General features: G+C 45.8%; 1 protein-coding gene across 3 annotated transcripts in view; it reads left to right on the forward strand.

Moving 5' to 3' along the window:
* GAS7 (growth arrest specific 7) overlaps nt 1–22,218 on the forward strand; it is a 71,907-nt gene that overhangs the window by 47,943 nt on the left and 1,746 nt on the right. For all 3 annotated transcript variants that reach the window (XM_068209346.1, XM_068209347.1, XM_068209348.1), the window contains exons 6-12: nt 6,032–6,121; nt 8,534–8,649; nt 14,084–14,158; nt 16,755–16,833; nt 17,956–18,084; nt 19,885–20,008; nt 21,679–21,758. In XM_068209346.1, coding sequence (XP_068065447.1) covers nt 6,032–6,121; nt 8,534–8,649; nt 14,084–14,158; nt 16,755–16,833; nt 17,956–18,084; nt 19,885–20,008; nt 21,679–21,758 — 693 coding nt within the window. The remainder of the gene's footprint in view (nt 1–6,031; nt 6,122–8,533; nt 8,650–14,083; nt 14,159–16,754; nt 16,834–17,955; nt 18,085–19,884; nt 20,009–21,678; nt 21,759–22,218) is intronic.

Genomic DNA, 22,218 nt, shown 5'->3' on the forward strand with positions numbered 1-22,218 from the left:
GACATGTCCCAGCCCTTGAATGCAGCCCCTGCCTGCTCACATTGCGGGATTGAGGTAAATCGTGGGCTGAACATCATGTCCAGAGGGAGTAGATGTGGTCACACAGGGTGAAGTGCACTGGGCTGCATGAGCACAAGAGCAGGATTGCTTGTTTCCCTGCAATCCCTGCTGCTTACAGGGCTGAGGGCTCAGCCTTTTCTCTGAGGGTGGTTTTCCATATTTGCTGGCCCATGTGCCATCAGGTAACATCTGCAAAGCAAACTGTGTGTTATGTCAGGGTCACTGGGTGTGCATTTCTCCAGCAGAAGCCCAAAGCTTTCAAGTAGGATGAATCAGATAGACAAAAATAAGCTAATTTTAACAGCTGTTTGCTCCAAGCCATTGCCTCCATCAAGGCAGCATTGTGAAAAATAAATCTCATAAGGAGTGTAAACTGTAAAACAGTGTGTTTTCACTGTCTCCTAGGAGGTTCTGTGTGCTCAATGCCACTCAAGCTGACGTGGAGATGTTCTGGCTAGCAGAGCTGCAGGGCATGTGCTTAGCTTGCTGTCAGATGCTTTTCCTTGGTCTGTAGCTGTGCTCAGGCAGAACCTCTTCTTGCAGAGGGGAATTCTGTGATTTACTTCAAGGCTTTTGGTCCGGGAAACCTCCCTTCAAACTGAAATCCTGTGGCACACAAGCTGCAGACATCAGGTGATGTCCAGCCAAGCTGTTGCTGCGTCATCGCCTTCAGCAGAGGAGTGGGAGCATCTTCCTCAGGATGCATCTGCCTCCTCTGCATCCAAGTGGCATTTAGTAGCACAGCTTCTGGAAACCCTGAAGGCAGGTGGAGCTGGAGTATTTCCCATCTGTGTGCAACCAACAAGAATAATCTGGTGTTTTCTCCTTGGTCAGTGAATGTTACTCTCATGGTCTTCCATCTTCTTTGGAAGAGAAGCTCCAGCTGGGTATATCAGAGGCTGTTATGAAACTGCAGGTGTGTGGTCTGTGCTGGTTTTACAATTAATTTCAGGGTGCACTTGCTGTTTTAAGGCTGGATGGATTGCTGGCTGATTCCTGAAGCCTCTGGCCATGAGTTGTCTGTGGATGCTGGAGATATTTACAATAGTGAGGGAGTGTTAAATGGAGAATGTACAGGGGGATATCACCTGAGGAGCAGAGCTGTGTCTTACTAGGAAGAGCAGGAAAGCTGCCTGATTATAAGGTATTTCTGAGCGTGGGGTTTTTTTCCTGAAAAAATCTCTTGTTAGGATAGTGCAGGACCTGGAAAACGCCGGTGGTTGGATTGCATGTGCTGGACACGTCAGTGAACACGTGCTGCAGATGGGAAGATGGGCAGCCTGTGCACAGGAACTTGGGATTTCCTGCTGCTGTGCTCTGTGTCTGACAAGTGTGACACACACAGGGTTGTGATGAGCACAGCATGTTCAGCACAGTTCCCCCCTCTGCCTGGGGCTGACTGTGGTAGATACTGTCAGAAAAGCCCTGGTTGGGCAGGGGCCTGAATAACCTCTGAACCTTTCTACGGACAGACCAAGTAAAGGGGGCTCCTCCACACTTTTGGCAGAATATTTCCTTTGAAATTGGAAGGAATCAATGGATTTGTTAACAGTGAGGACTTGAATTGTCTGTTCTTCCCTGCTGTGGTACCATAGCTGCAGCATCACCCAACCAGAGCTAAAACCCAGGGCAAACTCATGGTGTTGGAGCTGCCCAGACATAGCCTAGGCATTTCTGGGCTTCCCTGTCTGGGGAGAGTTCAGGCTGCCCAAGCTGTTCTGAGCTCTTCTCCAGCCTTTGCATTTGGCTTTTTTTACCCAAATAGTTCCATTTACCATATGAACTCAGTGTTGGATGTTGTACTTTCTGGGTCTCAGCTGAAATTGTAAAGAAGATACTGAAGTGAGGCAGTCTGGTACATCTCTTCTGTGTTTAAGGTGCTGAGAATGGGTAGAAATCAAAAAAAATAATGTGCATTTTTAAGTTGGAAAGATAAGCAAAAATGTTGCCCTGCTTTAGTCACTTGAGTGTGGCACAGTAAGTTCTCCTGCTCTCTGCTCATTTATTTATGTTGTGCCTGATGTAATAAACATGTAGTTGATTATCTAAGCTTTGATCAAATTATTCTTGTTTTATTCGTGTTGCTTGGCAATGTCTCATTTACTGGTGAGTTACTTCAAAGCCTGTAGAGACTCTGAAATCCAGGAGATTAATGTGCACGTCCAACCCAACAAAGTTTGTTTTTCCTCTGCAGATCCTGTGCATTCACCTGGCTCCCTGGGTCTGTTCCTCTTCTGTCACCCTTTTGTGTCTCAGACATAATTAAGAGTCACCTACAATGTAAACAGCTCATTTTGTCATTATTGCCAATGTACTCATGGGAAATAGGAGCTGGAATATTCAGCTGTTAAGAGTATAATTGCATTTGCTCATGATCAGTACACAGGGAAAAGTATTTTAATCCATTGGGTCTGGCACACAGTTTGTCATGAGAAATGCATCAATTTGTGCTGGTTCTCTGATCCCCTGTGTGTGTGTCCTCCACCAAGCCTTGTTTGTCACCATGTTTTTTTCCTTCTCTGACTCTGAACCTTCTGTCCTCTTTAATCCAGTGGCTCCCAGACAGGTTTTCTGGTGCCACTCGTGGCCAATGGCAGCTGGAAAGACAAGCTGCTGTGCTCTGGCAGGTTTGCTCAGCTCTTCCTTGGGGTTTTGCCCTGCTGGTGCCTTGTTATTAATTTTGCTTTGTTTCAAACTGACAATAGCCATTATTTTGACAAAGAGGCTGCATAAGAACTTAATATCATGGCGAGGCTGATTATCACCTCAGCTGTCCCAGTAGGGCTTGTGGGAATGCAATGCAGGTCATCACACCTTGTTTTCTCTTCCTGTTCTGTGATTCCATCATTATCTGAGAGGTGTGTTTTAATTAGTTTGGTGTCTTCCTGGCAATTACAGCTGTAATAGTCACCTTCTGCAAGCTTTTGTTAGGCCTTGCTGGCAAGTCAGCATTGTTGAAATATCCACACTGCCACAGGTCTGGATTTGGAGCTTGCATGGAGCCTAGACAGCTCTCAGGGATGTGAGCAAAGTGTGGTCTCTCAAAATTAGTGAGGGCAGTGCTCCTTTGCATGGAGGGAGTGTCATTGGCCAGGGGTCTGATGGAGCTGTTCAGTGTCAGTCATGGGGACATCATCACAAGATGCTTTGGCTGTCCTTAGCATCACTCAGCTCATCAGTGGGACCAAGCTGGTAAAGCAGATTTTTTTGTTTGTTTTTGTTTGTTTGTTTGTTTGTTTGTTTTTCCAGCTCTCTTTGCTTTTAGAGGTAAGAAAAGGAGCATTTCAGAGGGAGGATTGGGAGGGGGGAATGCCATGCCGTCATGCTACTGCTGCTCAGTGCCAGCCTGGTGTTCCCCTCCTGCTGGGAAATCCTGAGAGGTTTTAGAAATGCTAGGAAATACCAATCCAAGAGCTCTTGTTTAAGTATAATAAATCTGGGGTAATGAAAGGAAAGAAAGATCACAGGATTACCTGTGTAGTCATATGAAATTTTTAGTAGTGTTTCTAGAGTTTCGAAAATTTTCATGCCCCCTGGTGGGACTTAGTATAAAAAGATGTAAGTTCTGTTAAATTCTGTTTACAATAATACTTTGTTTTTGTTTTTAAGATTGTTAAAGCTTCTGCATTTTTGATTTTTTAATTCTGGCACCAATTCCCTTTTAAAAGTGAGACCCAAATGGCCTCATGACTCTTTCCAGACAATTCAGCATCATTTCCAGAAAATTCAGTCGTTGGAGAAGTGAAGAATATTTCGATTTATTCCTAAAACTTTGAGAAACACTTGAATTAACCCTGCTTTCATCAGCTGCTGATGTGCACACTCACTGTTCCACTTCCTGCTGCATTCCTGGAGTTCTGTCCACTGCAGTGAGACACTGTCACCAGTCCAGCCTTGGCATTTCCAGTGACTCTGTGGGTATTGCTTCAGGACATTGAGACTCACTGTCGCATCTCTAATCAGCAGCTTCCAACTGACACAGATTTAGTTTTTGTGGAACAGGCACTGCCTTTAGCACGGAGTGGGAATTTCCCATGCTCTTTCTCCTTGCAGTTTTTTAAGTTTCAGGATACAATTCCTGTGCCCCCCGCTGCAGATCACCTCTCTGTCCTGGTGTGCAGTGCCACGATGCAATGATCCAACTCAAGATATTCTATGTTTCTATGGTTCTGTGATGCCCAGACTTCTGTTAAAGGCTGCAGAACACACCTGGGGGGTGTTGGTTAGAGCATGGCCACCCTGCTCTGAACAGAGCTGATGTTCTGGAACTCCTGCTGCATGACTCTTCTGATGGGGAACACAAGGGAACAGGGAGGGTGTTTGCAGTGCTGTCTGTGCTTGGGACCCTGTGGCCAGTGGAGGCTGGCACTGGTTGGAGGTGCTGGCTCTGCCTGGACATTCTATCTCTGTCTGGAGATGCTGGCACTGTCTGGAGATGCTGGCACTGTCTGGAGATGCTGGCACTGTCTGGAGATGTTGGCTCTGACTGGAGATGCTGGCTCTGGTTGGAGATGCTGCCTCTGACTGGACATTCTTGCTCTAGCTGGAGAGGCTGGCTCCTGTTGGAGGTGCAGGGTCACCAGTGCATGGCCACTGCCTGCAAAGCCCAGATCTCTGCCCTGCAGGTCAGTTTGGAGCCTGCTGGGAGCTGGAAAGCCAGACACATGGTTTAGGATCTAGTTGAGGTGACAGCCAAAGACAGCACAGGTACAGGGTCCTCAGCCTGCTTTGGGATGGGCTTGGCAAGCTCTGGGCAGGGGGATTTATGTGGAGCAAGCTCTTGCACTGTTACAGGACAGCTGCTGAACCTCCAGCCTGGGCAGAGGCAGCAGAACCAGCGTGGCTTTGTAGGAGCAGCTTGTATCAGCTAAAGGTTTTGCCTGCTCTGCTCTGGCCTGGTGGGTTTGTGCTGTGTCAGCAGCCACATCCTTTCTGATCCTCTCTGGATAGCCCAAAGGCAGATTCACTGCGTGCCTTTGGGTCTGCCTGTGCAGCTGTGCTAGCCCTACCCACAGATTTGTGTGTGGGTTTCCTGTGAGAGTTAACTGATCCAAAACAAACCTCCACCCCCATACAGTTACATCTGTGAGTCTCCCATCCCCAATATCTCTTGATCCCTTGATTAATACTCAAGTGCTCTTTGTGTTCCCATGACCCTGAGGGGGGCTGGTTTTAGGGTACCTGCCCAGCAGGGATTTGGGCTGAGCCTTACAAACTGGCAGTGAGCTCTGACTCTGGCTGGTGCTTCCTCTGAAAGGCTCAGCTGTGTGCAGGGCTGTTCTGCAGTGGCTGTGGTGCTCATTGCCTTCACTGTGCTGTTACCAGGCTGCAGTGTTCCACTGGGATAACTTAATGAGCACTTGGACTTTTTTATGCTGTTGTTTAATGACCGTGTGATGAGTCCTGTCTGACAGATCGCTGTGAACACTGAAGGTTCACTGACTCCAGAGAGCCTCTGCTCCTTTCTACAGAGCATCACTTCCATCTGAAAAGGTCTTAGAGATAGATTGAAGGGCTGTGCACTGAAAAAATAAGAATTTTTTTTTGTCATCCTCTAGGAGACTGGCATAGCCAAGGGTGTTTTGCACCGACAGTGCCTGCAGTGCTCTCTGGTGCTCACTGTGTTTGTGTGCTCAGGGTGTTTCACATCAGGTTTTTCACCACAGTTTTCAGGGATCTGGGAGAACTCCCTGCGTGGTGCTTTCCAAATCCAGTAGGTTTTCCTCATGTGAAATGGGTAGTTTATTTCCCTCTGAGCCAACACTCCTGCCTGCAGAGAATAGCATTCTGGGAATACTGAGCTGCTGTTTCCATGCAACAGCCAGTTTGTCTTCCCTGGCATGCATTCACTGCGGATTTTCTGATGGATATAACTTTTTATTTATGCATTTCTCATTAACAGCTAAATTTCGTTACTATCTAACTCTCCTTTTTTTTTTTTTTGTTGTTTTGGTTTTTTTTTTTTTAACAGATCAACTGTGTGACTTTCCCCCACCCTGACGTAATGCCAGAGCAGCAGTTGCTGAAACCTTCAGAGTGGAGCTACTGTGATTATTTCTGGGTAAGTAGGCAGCCAGCCACATGCCACATGCAGCTCCAGAGCTTCCGAGAAAGTGGAATAAACAGCTTGATTTGTGGTACAAGGTAAAGGAGAATTTGGGCTGAGATACAATGTGTTCAGGGAGTACCACAGACACTGGGGATGCCAGTGAGGATCTCCTGGAAACATCTCACCAGTCTGAGGTGTGGCTGATCATCAGAGAAAGAAAGGCAAGGGCAGTTCTCAGGAGATGGATTTGCTCAGGAAATAGGGAGGATGTAGGACAAGCCATGAGGCAAAAGGGCAGTGCAGGAGGAAGGGAATAGAATCACAGAATCCCAGACTGGATTGGGTTGGAAAACCTTAAAGCCCACTCTGTCCCAGCCCTTGTCATGGGCAGGGACACCTTCCATTATCCCAGGCTGCTCCAAGCCCCATCCAGCCTGGCCTTGGACACTTCCAGGGATCCAGGAGCAGCCACAGCTGCTCTGGGCACCCTGTGCCAGGGCCTGCCCACCCTCACAGGGAGGAATTTCTTCCCAATATCCCATCCAACCCTGCCGTCTGGCAGTGGGAAGCCATTCCCTGTGTCCTGTCCCTCCATCCCTTTTCCAAAGCCCCTTTGCAGCTCTCCTGGAGCCCCTTTAGGCCCTGGAAGGGGCTCTGAGGTCTCTCCAGAGCCTTCTCTTCTCCAGGCTGAACAGCCCCTTTCTCAGCCTGGCTCCAGAGCAGATGTGTTCCAGCTTAGTGGCCTCCTCTGGACTCACTGCAACAGACCCACAGGTCCATAGGATAGTGAGGTGGCTGGCAGGGAATATGATCTCAGTGGTTCCCAGCTCCCTCCACAGGATATTCCAGAGCTTAGATAATAAATGCATTCTTTGTAGGGTGAGGTGTGTGAAGTACAGGCTCATTTGTAGCTTAATTTGAGTAGTTTTAATGCAGCCTGGAGCATCCAGAGTCTTCCATGGCTGGTTCTTGTGCTCAGGTCTGTTTTTGGGTTCCTGAACCACATGAAAATGATGCAGTAGTCATTGGAGTGTGGAGCTGATAGAAAATGGTCTTCCAGTGGGAAACTTTTCTTCCACCAGAAGATTTTTCTGGGCAGTGAGAGGAAAACCACAATGGAATAAACAAATACTACAAAAGGAATCAACAGTGAAGCTTTTAGAAATCTCAAGTGTGTTTTTAGTTTCTAGTTATTGGAGTATTTCACTTTTAAACAAAAGTGTTGGAGGCCCAGCAGCATGTCCCCTTGTGCTTGCTCAGTGCTGATGGCAGGGCGCTGCTGAAATGCACTGACTTATTTGAAAATGGTCGTGTTATCACCAGATTTCTTCAGTTTCTTCCAGTCTTCTGATCCCAGTGGGCCCTAAATCATTAATGGTGTACAGACAGGTTTTTTTTTGCATGTGTCTTACAAAAGTTCCTGCCCTGTTTGTTCCTCCTTATTCAGGCTCGGCCAGTGCTTGGTTCCATGGGCTGGTCACATCTTGATTTCAGTGAAACTCTACTTACAGCTCCTTACTTCTTGCAGACTTTTATCCTCCCGTAACTCTGCTCGCAGGAATTTCCTCTTTGGCCTTGTCGTGGTCTGCCCACAGCTCGTCCTCCTTCTTCCATCATCTCCACTTCTCCCACTATGTCAGCCTGCTGGTGGCTGGCAGGGCACCCTGCCAGTCTCCTGCTTTGATTAATCTAGCATTTTCCTCTGGCTGCTTGTGCAGCACGTGGGGGATCAGAGCAAAACCTGCAGCACTGAGGGAAATGTTCCCTGAGAATTTGGTTGTTGGAAGAGGGTGAGAAATGAAGTAGGGAAGCAGAGAGAAAAGAGGCAGCAGAGAGAAAACTCAGCTGGTTCTTGAAGCCAGTGGTGCAAGGGGCTGTGTGAGAAACAGACAGTGGAGAATGGGGTGTGTGGTGGCAGTCTGTGGGACAAGTTTGCCTTGTTTTACAGCAGATCCCTGCAGACTGGCTCTGTTTTCCTAAGTACAAATCACAGTTGAGCTTGGCAGGCTGTTAGAGGTGTTTTAGGGCTGCATCCCCCCTGGAAGGAGCAGCCCTGTCCTCCCCTCTGCCCCAGGAGAGTTCCCTTGTGCTGGCTCCAGGATTCCTGCTTTGGCAGGCTGAGCCCTTGGGGCTGACCCTTACCCAGCTGTGAAGGGTGGTGGGCAGAAAAGATAGCAGGGCTGCTGCTTTGGCCCCCACAGCATCCTTTGCTGGCTAAAGATAATTGTAAAGCTTCCCTTTTTAAATTAAAAAAAAACCAAAGACGAGTAAGAGTAGCAGGAGAGTGTTGAGTTATTTCTTTGAGAGGGTCTGGGGTGCTTTAGCCACCAGCTGCTCTCTTAGGGTTCCTCATGCACCACTGCTGGGAGCACTGTGGGTTTGGCCTCCAAAGCTTTTTGTTGAACTTCCTTTTATTTCTTTCAGGCAGATAAGAAGGACTCACAAGGGAACAACACCGTGTCGGGATTTGAAATTCTTCTTCAAAAGCAACTTAAAGGGAAACAAATGCAGAAAGAAATGGCAGAGTTTGTTCGAGAAAGGTAAGTAGCACTTGGTTATCAAATTCAATATTTATTGCAACTGTTTTTTCCCAGTTTAGATATTCCTTAAATGTATTAAAGCTTAAACTGCATAAAAGATATGCTACAAGTTCTTAATGAACATTTCGTATTTGTGTTCGTCCACACTTTCTTGTCTCTCGTGCTCTGAGTTGGATTGCACAAAGGCTGTCTGTTTAGAGGGAGCCAAGAAGGTTTTAAGCTGCAGATTCAAGGAAAAAGAAGAGAAGCAGAGTGGAGGTGATATTTAGAAGGGAAATATTTTGTCTGAAAAGTACAGAAGCAATTTGTTCGCATGGAGCATAGGCGCAGTTTCCTAGAGGAAGATTTAAAAAGACATCACTTTGGTCTTGAGTTTGGTTATAGAACCACAAGATGGTTTGGGATGGCAGGGACATTAAAGATCATCTCATTCCAGCCCCTTGCCATCTGCATATTTAGGGACACCTCCCGCTGTCCCAGGCTGCTCCAAGCCCTGTCCAGCCTGGCCTTGGGCACTGCCAGGGATCCCGGGGCAGCCACAGCTGCTCTGGGCACCCTGTGCCAGGGCCTGCCCACCCTCCCAGGGGACAATTCCTAATTCCCAATATCCCATCCATCCCTGCCCTCTGGCAGTGGGAGCCATTCCCTGTGTCCTGTCCCTCCATCCCTTGTTTCCAGTTCCTCTCCAGCTCTCCTGGAACCCCTTTAGGCACTGGCAGAAGCTCTGAGCTCTCCCCAGAGCCTTCTCTTCTCAGCTGGGCAGAACTTGTAGATAATTCCTTCATTTATAGTTTGTTTTGTTTCTCCCTCTCACCTTTTTTTCATGCTAGGGATGTGGCAGCATTGGGAAAATGCAAAGTGTCACAGGCAGTCGTGGTGAGCAGGGGTTTCTGTAGCCTTTGACATCAGGTAGTCCAAGAGGCAGTTACAGTTTGACCAGAGGTAGAAGAAAGAACCACCTGCAACATGAAAAATACAATTGAGAAATAAAGATGCTAAGGGAGAGGATGGGAAGGCAAACAGAATTATGATAGCAAGGGAAAAGAGGGGGAAGCTGCTTCAAAGGAAGTAATATATAATGAAATTTGACAGAAATAAAAGCGGGATGCATTCGAGAGGAAAGGAAAGTTGGTGTGAAATTAGAGAGAGCAAGGAGAGCTGCTCTGACACTGTGGGGAGGCGTGCCTGTCCTCAGCAGAGGAAGAAGGAGGCACGCTGGAGAGGAGAGAAAACATCCACTGGATCTGTGTGCTGGAAACAAAAAAAGGTCGGGAATTGAGTGTGAAGAGGGTCTGGATGGGAGTTACAGAAAGATTATTACATTTTTTCATCTGTTTGTAACAAAGGATCAGGATGGTTCTGTGTGGAAAAGGAGGAGGGTGGTGTTGAACATTGGAGGGATTTCTCATGGAAACAGAGCTCAGGCCATCAGGGGAACCTCTATGTTCCCAGCTAAGAGGGCTGAAATACTGATAAGGTTTTCATGATGACCATCAGGTGCCCTGGGGAGCACAAGACCACATTTAACTGGGAATTTTCATGTCCAGAAAAATTCTCTTTGTACAATCAGCCTGCTGGAGGTGAGATTCAGGCAGCTGTTAAAACAGCCTTTCAATGGGAAGCTGGTATAAGACATGACAACCAGATTTCTTCATCAAATATCCAGCAAGAGGGAAGCTAACTGAAATTTAGTTAATCAAGTAGATGCTTTTACAGGAGCTTCTTGTATATATGATCTCAGACTGAGCAATTACCTGTTCATTCAGTTCTTGTTGACAAGGTGGGGAAAGTCAAATAGTCAGAGACTTGGACTTTTAGGAAGACAGACCTCAAGAAAGGGAGGAAAGTAATTAATAAATATACTGAGCTGAAAAATCCAGGGTGTTGGTGTGAAAGAAGGTATTACTTTAAATCAAAAGTGAAAATAAGGTCCAGAATTTGCATTCAGGAAAGCTCCAAAACAGCCAGAACCATCTGCACACTGCCCTGAGAAGCACCAGGTGTAAGAAGTAGTGTTTCCATTAGCAAAGTGTTTCCATTATTCACTTTTTGATTAAGCAGTGCTATGTTTAGAAAATGTAAGTTAAACAGCAGATTATTTAGCTTCTGCCATGTTCAGCAGATCCATTCTTTCACTGTTTGTCTGCAGCAATTTGTGGAGGACTTCTGCAGTCTCTGCACTACAGGAAAAGTAATTATGTCTGATAATTTCATTGTTCCCTCTGGAGGAGCAGTGTAATAAGGACTCAGAGTCTTCCCTCAGTGGCAGTTGTGGAGCTGTCTGTCAGATATCCTCTACCACCTTTTCTCCCCCTTCCCCCCCTGTTGTCTTAATCTATTTAGTTTCTTCTTGCATGGCAGTCACATCAGATCATCTTTGCCTCCCTTTGCAGCTCTCTGGTTTTTCTTCATTCACCATAATATGTCAGGACTGAAATTATTTGAGTGTGGGCACGCAAAGTACTTAAAAAAAAAAAAAAAAGTAAAAGGGAACAGGAAAGAAACATCCAAAGATCAACTAGAACTAGTAAAGTCAGTATGGGTCAAAATACTTAAAATTTCTAATGCTTCTGACTATATAGGGAGTGAAATCCTGAAAGCTTTCAAACAAATGGTTGGAAACAAGAGTTTTTTTGGTTTTTTGTTTTTTGGTTTTTTTTTTTTTTTTTTTTTTGTTAGGAAGGTGGAATTACTGCCAAACAGCCTCTGGACTCAGGAGTTGTGGCATGTTTGTGTTCCACAGTCACCACAATCCAGAATTTGCAGTGCTGTTTATATCAGGCAGGGTCAAGAGGCAGATTTTTTTTCCCCTCTTCGAGGTTTATCTTGGTTTTTAGCCCCTTTTGGCTACAGATGGTGACAGGAAGCCAGGCTGGGGTAGAATAATTTATTTCTTATATTTGTGGTTCTTTGCTGTAGACATTTCACCTTTTTATTTTTATCTTTTATTGATGTTCCTCCTTGCCAGGCAGCCTGCCCTTTTAGTAGTGCCATCCATTTGCAGTACAAGTAACACTTCAAATCCCTGAAAAAATCCTGGAGCCTAGGCCAGAGCTGGAGCCAGTGAGGAGCCCTTCCATCAAAGCCAGTGGCTTTGCTTGCCACATTTGTGGTGCCACATTTGCCACATTTGTGGTGCCACATTTGCCACATTTGTGGTGCCACATTTAGGACAGGCACTGTTGGCACCAGACACCAGTGAAATCAGGAAATAGAGAAATTGTGAAATCAGGAGAATCACAGAATGGTTTGGGTTGGAGAGGACCTTAAAGCTCATCCAGTTTCACCCTTCCCAGTGCCATGGCAGGAACACCTTCCACTAGACCAGATTGATCCAAGCCCTGTCTGACTTGGCCTTGGACACTTCCAGGGATGGAGCAGCCACAGCTGCTCTGGGCACCCTGTACCAGGGCCTACCCACCCTTGTAGGCAAGAATTTCTTCCTAATAGCTCATCTAAACCTACTCTCCTCCCTTCTGAAGACATGAGGCTTGCTTCTGTCCTACTGCATTCAATAATTCCCCAGCTTCAGCAGTAGCAGGGAAGAACTTGGCAGGATTTTAAATTCAGTATTTTCACAGCAGGCCGTTTTGATGGAAGATGGTCAGCTAGTCCTCTGTTCATGAGACAAAGCACTGAGACACAGGTTCTGTGAGGGTCTGCAGGGGCAGCTCAGAACAGCCAGCAGACTGTTGCACCTTTGAACATCCAGCATCCGCAGAAAAGCACTCAAAGGCATCCTAAAGACAAAATTCAGCAGGAATGAAGTTCATGGTGAAGGCTGTGGACTAGAATTGGGAACCGAACCCAAAGCAGTGAGCCTTGCTTCTGGGGAGAGACATTTGCACCTTCATTACTTTTGACCCGTTCTCTTTTTCCAGTCCACAGCAATTGTCCCTTCTGAGACAAGATCAGTCTCATCCTGAAGCAGGTCTTTAAAGTACCTTAGGTGAAATGTGCCTGGATAAAGCCCTTTTCATAGTGAGGTCCTGACACAGTGGAGCCTTTGATGCCTGTGTTTGTTGGTCTTGTTAGAGCAGGCCTGGGGAGCTGCCTGGTTTTGTCCTCATGGCAGGGGGAAGAAGAGGACCCCAGCTCTGGGTAAGGTCGTAGTACTGTGTCACACCAAGCTGGCTATCACCTTGGACCTCAGCCAGCTGCATTCCAATCACTGGATGGGATGGATGGAACATCCCAATCAGTGGCTTTGCTGTGGAGCTGTCAGCTGTCAGGCACCCAGACCTGCTCCTCCCCTGAGCTCCTGTGAGCATAACAACAGCGTGGCACTTCCCTCCCACACCATCCACCAGGATATTTTCAGCAGCCCAGAGCATCAGATCCCCATCAGCTATCTCAGGGGACCCCTTTCAGCTCAGATGTGCCCCACAAAAGTGCATTTGCTCAACCAGCTCCTGCAAATGGACCTGCCAGGAATACCCCACCTTCTCAGTCTTCATGGACAAACACTTCAGAGCAGGTTTTGCCCCTGCTTGTGCATAGTTGGTACAGAATCCAGAGTTTTCCTACCTGGGGGCCACACTGCTCTGTCAGAAATGTTCTGCCAGGCGAGCTGAGTTGAAAACCAGTGAACAGGCAGCTTGTGCCTGGGAGCACGTGCACCTTGCAATTGTTTTCCACTGCAAGCAGAAGATGGTTTCAGGCAGGATGCCCATCACCTCTGCACCAGCAGCTGCTCATTCCTCCCTGCTGGGCTGTCAGCATGTGACCTTGTCCCTCACTCCACAGCTCCTTCTCCTCCCTGCAGTCATCCCCACAGCAGCTGTGTGCCAACACCTTTCCTCCTCTGCTCCCTTGCCACCGGCAAGCTCAGCTCCTGTTCCTGGTGCCTCCAAGTGGCTGAAGACCAGGACAGGGCGATGAGTGGGGTGAGTGGGAGGAAGGGGTTGCACCAGCCGTGTGCAAGCTCCTGCCACATCTCTGCCACACTTTGTCACCCATGCCAGAGAGCAGGAAGCCTTTGGTGTCCCTGAGAAAGGTGCACCTCAGCCCCCCAGTCCTCACTTGGGTTTTTCCTGGGTCGCCGCACTCCTTCATTTTTGCCTCGAGGATGTGCAGCCTCACATTTCACAGCAGACTGAAGCACGTGCTGCTGGTTTTGCAGACAGCCCGTGTTGCACAGCAGAAACACTCTGTCCTTGTTACTTGCTCTCCAGAACTGTAGCTTCTTCAGCTAATTTTGTCTCACATGCCATCCTGCATATAGCCCTGCTCTTGCCTCTGCATTTCTAGCATATGGGGGGAGAAGACGGCTCATCAAACTGGTGCTGCCAAGCCCTGGAGACTGAAAGGAAAATTCCTGTGGAAAAATCTGTTAAGATGCAGAGAATGTCTTCAAATTATGTGTGTGGGTTTCTGCCTTAAAGCTTACTTACTGCTGTCTTTTTATTTTCTCTCTGTGTGTATGTGAGTGTAGGATAAAGATTGAGGAGGAATATGCTAAGAACCTGTCCAAACTGTCTCAGAATTCCTTGGCTGCTCAGGAAGAAGGGTAAGTGTGTCTCTGTGACTTCCACAGAAGACGAATTTTAATATAAAAGGCATTTCTCCCACGCAGGTACAAGTAATTTTCCCCAGCTCTCTCCCTCTGAGTAGAGGTTTATTTAGATTAGCACCCTGGGCATGTTGGGGAAGATGGAATTGCTTCAGAGTTGTTTGTTTGGTTTTTTTTTTTTTTTTTTTAGGTTGTTAGTGAGAAGTGTTTTAGGAATATGTGTATAAAATGTTGCCTTTCCAATCAGGTTTATATGCTGTCCTTGTTGTAGGCAGGACTAGTTCCTTCCAGGGATAGCATGTATGTGTACTAAGCTACTTTGAAAATGGAAGAATATATAGAATATATATATATATACACACTACTGAGAGTCGATGTGTAAGGTCAATGCTGGTACAATCAGAGCAGCACAGACAAGAGGGAGAATAAAGCAGTCTCTTCTCATCAGGGTTCTGGCCCTTCAAGAAAAGCAGCAGACTGCTGCTTATTTCCAACATTTTCACACTTGGGAAGTTATTAAGAAGACATTAGGCAGTGCAGTTCAGACTGAATTGCAGTAATAATGCAAAGGCACCACTCCTGAAGGATCAGAACTTGGTAGCTCTGTCTGTTTCACCAGAAACCCTCTGAGCACTGAAGGCCAAAGCTGGAAATGACTGTCCTCACCTTTGACACAGAGTGTTTCTGCCAGCACGGAAGCTGCACGAGGTGTTTTGCTCAGCTTCCAGGAGGCATGGACGGAAATTGCAAGAGGATAACTGGGCTGTTACTGCCCTGAGCACCTTCAGTGGCAATGGTTTTTGTCCTCCATTCTCCTTAGGGCTGGATGCTCAGCTGATCCTAGCAAAGCTAAACCCACTTTCTGCCACATCTTCCTTCCACTTTCTCCTACCCCCAATGGGAAAAGGAGGGAATGACTGAAACAATGAAGGGGAAGGAAACTAGGGCACAGTAGGTGAAAAGAGAGGGAATGAGCACTCAAGCCTAAGAAATGTTGAATCAGGGAGCTGGAAAGGGCATGGTGCAGAGTGCAGGGAGCTGAAAGCACTGTCCAGTGGTGCTCTTCCTGGATCACATAACAGGGTTAGTGGCAGTGGGAACTGGGCAGTGGGAAGGACCTCAGGGAAGGAGAAATATTGGGAGCACTTCTGTGGATGTATCTAAGTTGTTTAGCTGATGAACCCCATATTTGAGCACTCAAGTCCTTGCAGCAGCATCAGAGGTGACAGATCATTAGTTTAAGATTGCAGGTGACAGGTGATTTTTCAGGCTATCAGGAACAGTCAAATCTCATTATCCTTGAAAGGGGGTTAGGGAAGAGATAGAAGTAGCCAGGAATTGTAGATCACTCAGCTTTATTTAACCTTTGCAAAGTGGTGGAATAAACCATCAAACTTTCACTTCAGGGAAAAATAGGATGATGAGCAATTGTTGTATATGCATAGAGAACCATGCCAAGCCAACCTAAATTCCTTCAGTGAGGGAGTAAGAGAGAGTAGGTCAAGCATCACAGCTCTTAATTTAGTATTGCTTTTTGTGATGGGAGATTCTTGTAGGCAGACAAGAGAAATGGTGGCCTAAATAAAACCTAATGTGCAAAAAACTAGGTAGGAAAAACCCACTGCTTACAGAAACTAAACTGCAGAAAGTAGCTGTGGAAGGAGATCCCAAAGGGTTTGTCCTAAGTCCAGGGGGTTTTAAAATGTTTTTGTAATGAACAACCTATGATAGAAGAAACGATGGATTTACTGTATCCAGAGATGTGGAGGGTTGGAATGTGTAATTTGAAGAAAAGATTGCAGTTCAGAATTCTCACGTTAAAATGGAGAAATTAACTGAAAAAAAAAGCATTTTAATGAGGACAAAGCAGCAAGTTTTATACTTTCACAGGATGTGGAAGATGGAGTTACATAACAGTTTGTGGGAGAAGGATCTGGCTATAGTGAATCACAAGCTTATTCATCAACAACTTCATGGTGTTGTCTAAAAAGGCAATCACATTGAAATATGTAGAAGAAAGAGTGTCTGATACAAAATAATCTGTTACCAGTTTAGCCCCTGGAGTTGTACTGTGCTGGGGACAGTGTAGTTTTGGTTATGATGCTTTAAGAGGAGTCTGGGCTGTCGTAGTGGATCTGGAGGAGTCTGCCTCAGCTGTCACTGTCCTGGAAATAATCTGAAAGAAAATGACAACAGAGAAATTTTCAAGTGCTGGAAAGCTTCTCCGAGACTTTTCAGCTGAAGTGAAAATCTCTTCTGTGAAGTAGGATGTAAAGTAGAGGAGGCAGAAAAACTGCATTGGTGGAAACTTTGTTCTGGAGAGGATAAGATACTGAAGGGTCTTGCTTAGAGAGGGTCTGTTGTCTCTGTAAGTGGAGATTGTCATGAACTGGCTTTTCAAAGATCTGCTGCAAACAATGCCAGCATAATTCTGCCTTGGTCACAAAGGCTGGTTGTTTTCTCAGATGTCTGTTACGCTTTTCCATGATTTTGCTGATCAAGATATGGTACAAAGTGTTGTGCCAGATTTCTCTGACAGATCCCACGAGGAAGGATGGGGAAGGGACTGATCATTGTCCTCCTCTTCCTTCAGCACACTGGGAGAAGCTTGGGCTCAGCTCAAGAAGAGTTTAGCTGATGAAGCAGAGGTTCATCTCAAATTTTCTTCTAAGGTAAGTGGTTCTTTCTTTTCCAAAGATTTTTGCCCTGAATTGGTAGGCCTCTCCCTTCAGTGCATATTAGTGGGGGAAATACACATGCATGTGGTACAAATTTAGAAGAATTAAAAAGTTGGTGAACAAACTTACTGAAACTCTGTCCAGTTTTCCTCCCAAAATCAGTTTATTTTTTCTACCTGATGAGTAAATTAAAACACATCTAGCTTTAATTTTTCATAAAAAAGAAGTAAAACTGATTCTAGACGTTGTTCACCTGGGCTCTGTGTTCCAGCCAGTAAATTTAACTAGAGCTTGTACACTTCACTTCTACAAAGGATGAAATGAAAGGCAATATTTGACTTCTCAACAAGAATCTACTCTACCTGTCTGGAAGAAAGAGAACCAGAATTCTGGCTTTTTTTGTATCATTAGCCTTTCTCAAAAGTCTGCTGGGAACATCATGTTATTTTTGGGTTTTATCTCAAGTGATGCCCAAGGAGATTTCTTTTACAAATTATGGTATTTGTCTGGGTTTTTTCCACCACATGTGACATGCTCTTGAATCCTGTTACATTCTGTTAACCTCTGTAGGTGTTCAAGTTCAATACAGTGGCAGATATCTCAGCACAACAGCCATGTTCTGGAGGAAAATTATAGCTCTGCACCATTTGTAAGCCACTCAGCAGAGGTTACTCAGGCAACCAGCTGCTGCCTTGGTAACCCACTGCTCTGCCTTAAACTTCCACATCAGGGCTGTAATTAGTGAAATACTTTTTGCTCCCCATTGTCCTCCTGTATTGTTTTCCAAAAGGAAAAAAATGCACCTTGGAGTGATGTGTGTGTGTAGGCAGGCCAGGTTGAAAGGGGCTTTTCCATTATTTTACTTCTCCTTAAACTCTGCACAGAAACTCCTGTAGCATCCTCCAAATCCTTGCCACTGCTTGTGTGCAAGAAACACGTGGATGTGGCACTTAGGGGCAGGGTTTAGTAGTGGACCTGGCAGCCCTGGGCTGACAATGGGACTTGATGATTTTGGAGGATTTTTTCCAGCTTGACGATTCTGTGGTTCTGTGAAGAGCCAGGAATTGTTGCCTGGCTCCTCATTAGTGCCATTTCTTCCTTTGTTTTCATTGCCAGCTCCAGAGCGAGGTTGAGAAACCCCTGCTCAACTTCAGGGAGAACTTCAAGAAGGACATGAAGAAGTGTGACCACCACATCGCGGACCTGCGGAAGCACCTGGCCAGCCGCTACACGGCCGTGGAAAAGGTGGGAGCAGGGAGCAGCCTGGAGGCCTGGAGACACTGCTGCTTTGAGAAGAGCAGCTGCCCCATGAAGAGCTTCTGCTCTGTCACAAAGGACCACAGCTGTTCCTGCTGAGGGCTTTTGCTGTTAGCTGTGCTTTGCCCAGCCCCAGAAATAGTTTGGTGTTTAGCTGAGGTCTGGGAAGTGGGGGGCAAACATCCTACTGCTGAAGTGGCTTTTTGGTTCATCCTCCCCTTGCCAAGTTGGGGCAATAAGTTTGATGCAAATACTTCTTATTAAGTGTGCATCTATTGTCCTCAAAATTTAGACCACCTTGCCTTAGAATGGCAGCAGGGTCAGGTCAGAGGCTCACCTGGCTCAGTGGCCAAAAGCAGCTGGACCCTGGGCTGGCAAATCACAAACCCTTCACAAGAAACATCCTCACTGAAAAAATCCAGACAGCAGGAGCACCCAGTAATGGGCTGAGGTAACACCAAGCAGGAGGTGGCTGAGGTTGTGGTGCAGGGAGTTAGACCCACAAAATATCATCTCCCAGCAGCAGCTGGCAGAAATGGGGATGCTTGTGTCTCAGCTGCCAAATTGTGTCCTCATGAGTTTGCTTTTGGGTGTAAATTGGAAAGGAAAATACCATTCCCAGTCATCCCTGAAGCTGTTTGTGCTTTCACTAAAGCTCAGCAGGAGTTCCCCAGGGATAGAGCTATGGCAGGATACACAAGGTCATTAGGCTGTCTGCAAGGAAGGCATTTTTCTGCAAAACACGAAGTTCTTCACACTCTTACCTGCAAAGCAACTCAGTAGCAATATTGGGAAGAGTGAATTAGGAATAACCTTGGGAAGAAGGGAAGAGCTGTGACTGCAGGAGCACTCCCTGCAGCTCTCCTGCAGCTCCTTCTCCAGACCTGCAGGACCCACCAGGGCCTCAGAACTGCACATGGACAAAATTCCAGGAACGCTTCAGCAGACCTCTAATATTTAGGCTGGTGTGACTGTAAAAAAATGCAAAGTTCTAAGAAAATACAGTCATGCCAATTTAGTTTGAAACACTAGTACAATATAAAGAACAAATGTGACATGTTTTATAACAAATCCATGCAAAGCAAGTGATTTTTATGTATTTATCAGCCTGCATGTAACAATGTTTATTTCTTAAGGTACTTTACTAATTTACATGTATAATATATATTTGTACTGATAAATCAAGTTTTAACAGCCTGAAGAACTTCTAAGTGAAGTAGTTCAAGTCATCAGTTGTAACCAGACCTCAGGTGCTTGACTTCTACTGTTGGCATGAACCTGAATAAGTTTTTCTGAATTAAGTTCCTACTGTTAGTTTGTGATAGGTGTACCTTTAGTCCAGAACTTACTTAAAGACAAATTTTGTAAGATACTTGAAATTACTTCAACGATTCAGACCCTAAGAAAAGTGAATGGAAGAGGTGTCTTGGTAATGATGCTGTTGAAGACATTTGAAAGAGGCTCCAGCTCTCTTTTCTTCCAGAAACAATGAGAAAACTATTAAGAAACAGGAGAGCCTGATGATGCCATTAGTCCATTGCCTTTCTGAGACTGTGTGAAGAGTTCAGATACATTTGTGATTTGTTGGTGGTGACTCCTTTGTGGTCACAGGACACTTTTGTGAGCTCCACATGGTGGTGTAAGAACCTGAATCCCTGTTAGGACCCAGTTCCATGCAAAGTTACTGACTCCTTGCTGAGAACCACTTGTGTGAAGGGTCCTAGATGGCTGAAAGCAGCTGCCAGATCTTTTTCTCTGTCACTTCTGACTCTTCTTCATTACTCCAAGGCCCGGAAAGCCTTGACAGAGAGGCAGAAGGATCTGGAAATGAAAACACAGCAGCTGGAGGTGAAACTCAGCAACAAGACAGAAGAGGAAATCAAGAAGGCTCGAAGGAAGTCCACCCAGGCAGGTGAGTACCTGTGCCTGTCAGCACACAGCAAGAGCCAGGTGGAATCCATCCACGCGGTGCTTGTTTTTAATACTGTAAAAACAAGGTCAAAGTGAACCATGGTACAAATCTGTATGGTGTCAAATCCCCAGAAGAAACAAGCCTAGTTTTTCCAACTCAGCTGTCACAAATTATTGATAACTGAGGTGAGAACAGCAAACGTAGGGTGAGTTATTTGTTTCATGAGTGTGTCCTTAGATTGCTAAATGTTTGTAGAACTTCCAAAGTCAGATTCAGAGAAGCTTAGCTGAGGGTGTTTCTTCCATAAATCAGAGTTCCTTCCTTGGTTCTTTCCTAAATCACACTCACCCACAACTTTGTGGGTGCCTATTACACTTACTATTACTGTCTTGTTCCTTGAAAGTGATTTTTTTGGGTTTTTTTTTTCCCACTGCTACTCAGTGACTAAAATAATTTCTCTTCTAGGAATACTGAGGATATAGTAGTGTGTGCTGTCCTGTACTGAGGACACAGCCAGTTGCTGTGACCTGTGCATGTTTTCCAGAGGCTCAAGCCACATCTGCAGGATCCATCAGGAACTTTTTTGAGATATGTGAAGCTGATACATGCAGCTCAGTACCTTGTATGAAAATAAGTTTTAGCTAGGCCTTGCATGTTTCATCCCTTCAACAAGGGCTGTTCCTTGGCAGAGTGGCCCTTCAGAGTTTTGAGGTTTTTAAAGCTTCAGGATTTGTGTCTGGGCTTTAAGGAGTCTGGGAAGAGTCCCTGGCAGTGTCACCATGTGTACAGGCAATCATTTGAGGAGAAATCAAAGTTATGGTTTAAGAACAGGAGGCTCTGTAAGAGATGTTCTTTATTCACCTGAAAATTCACAGTCTCTCTTTGTTCCTCGGGTCCCTAGAAATTGTTTATAATCGATTTTTATTGAACAAGCAAGGAGGAGCTGAAGATCAGAGAGGGAAAGAGAAATTGAACCTCATTTAAAGAACAAAGAGAATTTCCTAGCTGGAAAGCAACAATCTCTGAGAATTGTTTTCCACATTTGCTACCTACCTTTCCCCCTCTGTCAGGACAGAGTCCTGCAACAAAGAACAAAATGGGAAGGGCTGCAGCTTCTTGTGTTGCTGCCCTGGTCACAGAAGGAGCAGCTGGAACTGGGCATCTCCAGAGACTGGAGAATGCATGAGGCTGCAAATCAGCAACCCTTCATCCCCTTCATCCAACAGCTGGGGCCCTTTGAGACAGAGACCCCTTAGACTGCAGTCTCACCTACAGAGTGCTACCCTGCAGTTCCATAACTCACCATTGCTGATTTCCCAGTTTAAGTACTTTTTTTTTCAAAGACAACTTTCCATCTATGGCTTTTTTTTTTTTTTAACTGAAGTAACTTGCCTTTTTTTTTTTATTTCTGGGCATTTTGTAAAATACTGCTCTTAATGCTTATATTTTTCTTTCAAACTCTTGTCTTTGCCCCCTTTTCATTCTCACCCCAGGCACCTGCTTTTTTGCCAGACATCAAGTGCATGCATTTAGTTGAAATGTTGGTCCAACTCCTCTGAGCTCCACCAGGGTTCATCTTCAAATCCTTGGGGTTTGCAAAACCTGACCTGCACTTTCCTTCTGAGCTCTGGCTAGACAAGAATGATGTGTTGCTGCCTTGACTCTTTCAGGGGATGACCTGATGCGCTGTGTGGATCTTTACAATCAAGCCCAGTCCAAGTGGTTTGAGGAGATGGTGACCACCACTCTGGTATGTAACATCTAAAACTCCCCTTGCAGAATTGTCATAGCCTACAGTATTCATCATTCACAGCTAGTTCAGTGCAAAGCAGTGGGGAAAACTGGGTGATGAATCTCACATTGTTTATCCCATTCTCAGTCCTAAGGAAAACTCATTATTAGGGGAAAGAAAAAATAATTGTTTATTTGCAGAAGACATTAAACCAGTTCAGGGCTGCTTAGGGGCCAGAACACTTGGATTGTGCTTAGGAAGGATGAAGTAAAGCACAAGAGAAACACAGAAAAACACACGATAAATCACCAAATCCATTTATACATTAGCGAATTTTTTTATTCCACGATTTCACAATTTTCTTTGAAGTCTCCCCAGAACCATCTCTTCTGCAGACTTAACAGTCCCAGTTGTCTCAGCCTGGCTTGCTACAAGCTGCCTTGGAGCATCTCCGTGGCCTCCTCTGGACTTAACCCAG

Source organism: Anomalospiza imberbis, chromosome 19 (genome assembly GCF_031753505.1).
Source record: "Anomalospiza imberbis isolate Cuckoo-Finch-1a 21T00152 chromosome 19, ASM3175350v1, whole genome shotgun sequence".
Lineage (NCBI taxonomy): Eukaryota > Metazoa > Chordata > Aves > Passeriformes > Viduidae > Anomalospiza > Anomalospiza imberbis.